Genomic DNA, 6,236 nt, shown 5'->3' with positions numbered 1-6,236 from the left:
CTGGGGGTTAGTGAGGTAGAGATTACAGTATTGGTGCACGGCTGGGGGTTAGTGAGACAGAGATTACAGTGTCTGTGCAGGGCTCTGTGGAGAGGATGCATCTGTCCAGGATTGTTCTCTCCAGGGAATGAAACTCAGCTCCAAGTTGCCGTGATGAAATGCTTTCTCTTTGTTTGCAGGAATGTTGCTGAAGAGCTTGTTGTTTATTGCCAGGCCTGGCCGACCGGTGAGTCCCTATCAGCAGTTTGATATTACAAGCAATTGCTAATCCTTTAGCCTGCATGGCCAGGCCGTTCAGTCCCTCTGCTCCATGCTTATACCACATGATCCTGCTCCCACCTCTGCTCTCCATCTCACTCTGTCTTTACTCTGCCTTGTGTGTTTACCCAGCTTCTCCCTGTAATGTGTCTGTGCTAATCGCCTTGACCACTCCCCATGGGTATGAGTTCCCCATTCTTCTCCCATTCACTGCGGGAGGTAGTCTGCCATTCTCCCCCTCTCCCTGTGGGAGCGAGTCTCCCATTCCTCCATGCAGGAGGGAGACCCCATTCTCCCTGTTCCCCAGATTTCTCTTGAATTCCCAGTTGGATTAATAACTGACATCTGATTTTTATGGCCCCCTAATTCTATTCCCCCACCCCCATGAATGGAAACACATTGTCTGTATCTGTCAGAGGGGCCACTGTGCTGTCAGAAGGTGGGTTCGAAGGGAGCAACTTTTCCAGCACTCTGTGTTTGAGGGAATGGGTGTGAGCTAGCTCAGACCTGACGGGCCGAAGTGCCTCTCCCGTGGTGTGTGATTCTATCCTAGGCCAGTACATCCACCCCTGCCACAATGGCAGCGAATGCTGTTAACGGACAGAACTCCTCTTCCCGCTTTCCTGCCAATTGCCGCAGGATCCTGAGGCTGCCTGTGAGATCCTTTCCTGGGATCGGCCTCTCCTCATTCTCGACTCAGCCATTTTGACGTTCCTGAACAGCTTGTCTGTCTGAATCCTTTTACAAAGGGAGAAGAACCCTGTGCTTACTGTTGCTGGGAGCTGACGTTGTAATACTGAAGTAAGCCGCCCCCTTGTGACCAATCTGCTACACTGCTCTCCGCAAAACCAGGAAGAAACTGCAAACACAAAGTGGTGTGGAACTGATCGAGTTGGTTGAGAGGACAGGAAAGAGCCCACAGGGGCCTGGCCTGGCCTGGCCTGGCCAGACCAGGCAAGGGTGGCAGATTCCCTTTCCTAAGAGGGAATATTAGTGAACCTGACAGGGTTTGGAGCAATCAGTGATGGTTACACGGTCACTGTCAGTGACTGGTTGTATTCCGTCTTTGTGAATGAGATTCCAGCAGCTGCTGTGGTAGGGTTTGAACCTTTAAGCCCTACTCCAACACATACTTACACGCATGCACGAAGAGACGCATGCACACAGAGACGCACGCACACACACACATACATACATACATACACACGCACACAGAGACACATACATACACAGACACGCGCACGCACACACACACAGACACACGCACGTACGCGCACACACACACACAAAGACGCGCGCACACACCAGCATTAGCCAGCACCTCTGGGATAGCTACTCCAGTGAAATTCCCACTGCACCACCATCACACCATGTTAAACAAGTCCTTATAACGTTAGAAATCCAGGCTGCAGCATGATGTGGGGTTCACTGCCACAGTTACTCTGCTGCCTTCGAGACAAGGCAGCTTAGTTTGAAGATAAGCCCGGTGTGACAAATTCCCAAGCCGCTACTCAGTGTCACAGAAATTTCTTTCTTGTGAAGAAACAGACGGTCAGCTACCACACTGCGGGAAAGTTCTCCCACCTGTGTATAGAATGTGGACACTGCACACGGTCTCTGGAACAAAAACAAGTTATTACGTGTAATTTGCATTGTAAGCAATTATGTAATTATGTTTTGTGTATAGAATAACAGATACCCAGGAGGGAGTTACAGACTGGAATCTAATCGAGGGGTTCGGGGTAGTTTATATATAGAATAACAGATACTCGGGAAGGAGTTACAGACTGGAATCTAATTGAGGGGTTTGGGGTAGTTTATATATAGAATAACAGATACTCGGGAAGGAGTTACAGACTGGAATCTAATCGAGGGGTTTGGGGTGGTTTATACACAGAATAACAGATACCCAGGAGGGAGTTACAGACTGGAATCTAATCGAGGGGTTCGGGGTAGTTTATATACAGAATAACAGATACCCGGGAAGGTGTTACAGACTGGAATCTAATAAAATAATGAACATCTGATTGTGAGCTGAATACGATTGGTGCAGAGTGCAGTGACTGTGTCGTGAAGGGTGGAACTCTGAGGGGGTTTGACACCTGCTTTAAGCTGTGCTTCACCTTTTACTGAATGTGTTGTAAAACGCTGAATTAGGTGGAATAGAGCGGTTTTTAATTTAAAGACAGTTCTCCAATTGCTGGACATGTCCAATCCGATGAAGTTCAGGGCACATGTCTCTGTGTGGGAGGTGGTTTATTCGCCTGGGTATATGTGTTCAACCCTGAGGACCATCGCAGTTTGTCCTGTTTGAGTGTGATTAATGCCGTTGCGTGTTTCGGTGTTGTTTATCTAGGTAAATCATGGCCGCTTGTTTCACTGGGGCCCCAACATGTGGGAGAGGTGTGCTCAGGCACAGACACTCTCAGCAGCCACAAGAGCAGTCTCTGTGTTCAGGACGGGAGAAATGGATCCTGTAAGTATCATACCATCTGCTGCCTCTCCATTGCCTTTCAAAAGCAGGGAAGTCATTCATTTATGGTTCTTGCTGCTAAACTGCTTCTGCTTATGTAGGATTGTCTCAAACAGGCAGCAATTTATAACAATTCCCTCCGTTCCTCTCCTGCCCAGCTCTTTTTACTTGGGCTGTTTGTGTTTTTACTGAGACTGACTGTTTACATACAGTGGCTGGTCTAACCTATACCTGAAGCACTCTGTGTCCATCTGAGCTACGTTGGGTGAACCCAAGTAGAGAGAGCCCGAAACCAGCTGGAATGTTCTCCTCTAAGGAGCCCAGTAACTGCTACAAGTGCTCAGCAGATCTGGTATCTGTGGGAAAAGAGAGAGAGAGATACTGGGTCACTGTGACCTTCCATTGGATATTTCTGCTGCTGATAGCTGTGTGTGTGTGTGTGTGTATCTGTGTGTGTGTGTGTGTCTGTGTGTGTGTGTCTGTGTGTGTGTGTGTGTAGTCACTCAGTGAAAATACCGGCTGACTTGGTGGGCAGCAGTGTGGGCTCAGTAACTGTTCTACGCGCAAAATTGACCCTGCACTTCAACGCACACCACCCTGGCCAACATCTCTGCCTCAGGCTCGCTGCAGTGTTCCAGTGAAGCACAAAGCAAGCTGGAAGAACAGCACCTCGTTTTCCGCTTGGGGGACCCTGCAGTCTACAGAACCCAGTATTGAGGTCACTAATTTGAGGGCCCGAGCACCGTCTTCCCTATCCTTTGCCCACCCCCCCGACAACACACACACACAAACACCAGGCCTGTTGTCACACGAACAGCTTCCACAACCAACCCACTGTCAGCCACTAATGGTCTCCATTGATTCTCTCAGGCTGACCTTTCCCCATCCCTGTGTTTGCCCGACTGCTGTTTTCTCTCTCTCTCTCTGGGCTCTGTGGACCCAAGACGTTAACTCTGCTTTCTCTCCACAGAAAGTGCCAGAGTTTCTCCAGCAATTTCTGTCTTTATTTTGGCCTCAGCGGCTTCTGTTCAAACTCATTGTGCAATCTGGCTTCATTTCCCCCTTCACCACAACCCCAAAAAAAACCTCTTCAAACACCCCTCTCTTCACCCTTGCTGTTGTTTCAGCTGTTGGTGAGCTTCCTAAGGCTGACTGGATCTGAGGCAGGGCACTGTGGGACTGAAGTGGATTTGGTTTGTTTTTGTGCAGGGACTTCACAATGACCAGCACGAAGGGCTGCACTACACCATCTCCCCCAGCGACCTGAAAACTGTCTTCCCCCATGGCCTGACTCGCCGATTCCAGAAGCAGGTAAGGTCTGGGTGGCAGGGAAAGGCTGGCGGAGTTAACTCATTCAGTGCCAGTCAGGAGAGAAAACCATCCCCTGTGTTAGACCCACACTGGGCTACGGCTCTCGGAGAGGCTTACCATCCTGAATGCCCATCAGAGGAGGAGTCATCCTCATTGCCCAATCTGCTTCTATCTCCAGCTCGTCCTTCCTTATACCCGGTGAAAGGAGGGAGCAAAATTGATTCCGATCCCCACCCTTCTCTCACCTTGGCCATCCCTGAGTCTTCCCTTAGCACTTCTTTATGTCTCTGCTTCCATTTTTGGGATGGGCTGTCCTCCAACAACCAGTACAAGCCTTCCAATTCCCACCCGTTACCTTGATGACACTTTGTCGCACCCTACTTCCTGCAAGGATTCCATCCCATTCTCCCCAGTTTCTCTGTCTCTGTTGAAGGTTGAGCAAATGCGACAGAGACAGAGAAACTGGGGAGAATGGGATGGAATCCTTGCAGGAAGTAGGGTGCGACAAAGTGTCATCAAGGTAACAGTGGGACCAGCAAGGTTGAAGGCCACTTCAAGTATGAAAGTGAGAAAAGGGGAGGTCATGTCAAACGTTGGTCTCGTTTCCCACACTCCTGTCCTCCTCCCTTCCTCTCCTTCCCAGTACAATGATTCCTGTGCCCATAGGAATGACCCTAACCTTGCACTTGCTTGCCATTTCAGTAAAACCTCCGTGCTGCCATGCAGTAAAACCTCCATGCTGCCATTTCTGTCCTGGGCCTACTGCAATGCTTCAGGACAGCACAACGCAAACTCATCTTCCACATCAACACTTCATAGTCTCGAGGTCGCACCATTGAACCCAACAACTTCAGAGCCTGACCTCGTCTGTGTTCCCCTCTTCCCTGTGAGTTTGTCCTCTTTGTGTCTCGTGTCTCAGCCAAGAGGTCCCATTGTCACCCTTCTGTGCCTTAACTTCCACTGAAAATAAAACCAAAGAATGATGGATGCTGAAGATCAGAAACAAAAAAACAGAAATTGCAGGAGAAGCTCAGCATCTGTGGAGAGAGAAACACATTTTGCCTCCATGATCCAGTGTTTCTGGACTCGAAATGTTAACTCTGCTTTCTCTCTCCAGGGATGCTGCCAGACCCACTGAGCTTCTCCAGCAATTTCCTGTTTGTCATAGAATCCCTACAGTCTGGAAACAGGCCCTTCGGCCCAGCAAGTCCACACCGACCCTCAACACGTCCCACCCAGACCCATCATCCTATAACACACCTAATCTACACATCCCTGAACACTTCGGGCAATTTAGCATGGCCAGTCCACCTAACCTGCACATCTTTGGACTGTGGGAGGAAACCGGAGCACCCGGAGGAAACCCACACAGACACGGGGAGAATGTGCAAACTCCACACAGACAGTCACCCGAGGGTGGAATCAAACCCAGGTCCCTGGTGCTGTGAGGCAGCAGTGCTAACCACTGAGCCACCGTGCCGCCCCTATGTTAATTTACACTTTGTTTACATCTCTGTTTCTTTCTCGCCACAAATAGCAGCCACTTTGTCTTTTGCACTGGGCCTCCACACCATCTGTTCTCCTTGCTGTTTTTAATTCTATCTAAACTGTTTAAAAAAAACCCCACAATTTTCCAACCCCTTTCAGTTCGGATGGAGAATCATATCAGACTTAAAATGTTGCCAGGCTTCCAGTTTATTCAGTATTTTCTCTGTTTGTCTTGCCTTGTGCTTCAGCTCAGAGTCCTCCCTGTGAATTTGTAGCTGGTTCCTGTTACCTTGCGTCTTTCTGTGTGTTTCAGGTTAAGACTTTCAATGAAGCTTGTGTAATGGTCCGACGACCAGCACTGGAGTTGTTGGCGTATCTAAAAGCTGCCAATTACTCTCACCCAGTCATCCGATATGTTGTCTGTATCCTTTTCTGGGTTTCCTAAAAAGCACCTTGCAAACAAAATGTTTAAGGGTTATAAATGCTGCTTTGAAAATATTGTTTGTGTGTGTGTGTGTGAGTTCAGTGTGTGTGTGTGAGTTCAGTGTGTGTGTGTGTGAGTTCAGTGTGTGTGTGTGTGAGTTCAGTGTGTGTGTGTGTGAGTTCAGTGTGTGTGTGTGTGAGTTCAGTGTGTGTGTGTGTGTGTGAGTTCAGTGTGTGTGTGTGTGTGAGTTCAGTGTGTGTGTGTGTGTGAGTTCAGTGTGTG

The 6,236-nt window shown here is 48.9% G+C and overlaps 2 protein-coding genes across 3 annotated transcripts in view; both read left to right on the top strand.

Moving 5' to 3' along the window:
- The window catches only part of LOC125487891 (28S ribosomal protein S29, mitochondrial-like), a 41,362-nt gene extending 35,314 nt beyond the window's left edge, over positions 1–6,048 (top strand). Inside the window, exons 2-5 of one of the 2 annotated variants that reach the window (XM_048620458.1) lie at positions 180–226; positions 2,615–2,734; positions 3,941–4,042; positions 5,844–6,048. In XM_048620458.1, coding sequence (XP_048476415.1) covers positions 182–226; positions 2,615–2,734; positions 3,941–4,042; positions 5,844–5,975 — 399 coding nt within the window. In that variant the 5' untranslated portion in view covers positions 180–181 and the 3' untranslated portion in view covers positions 5,976–6,048. The remainder of the gene's footprint in view (positions 1–179; positions 227–2,614; positions 2,735–3,940; positions 4,043–5,843) is intronic. The other variant, XM_048620457.1, reaches the window with a different exon arrangement.
- msto1 (misato mitochondrial distribution and morphology regulator 1) overlaps positions 1–6,236 on the top strand; it is a 21,538-nt gene that overhangs the window by 267 nt on the left and 15,035 nt on the right. The gene's annotated exons all lie outside the window — the stretch shown is intronic.

The sequence above is a fragment of the Rhincodon typus genome, chromosome 46, assembly GCF_021869965.1.
Source record: "Rhincodon typus isolate 14 chromosome 46, sRhiTyp1.1, whole genome shotgun sequence".
Classification (NCBI taxonomy): domain Eukaryota; kingdom Metazoa; phylum Chordata; class Chondrichthyes; order Orectolobiformes; family Rhincodontidae; genus Rhincodon; species Rhincodon typus.
This window is presented reverse-complemented; position numbering and strand designations above follow the sequence as displayed.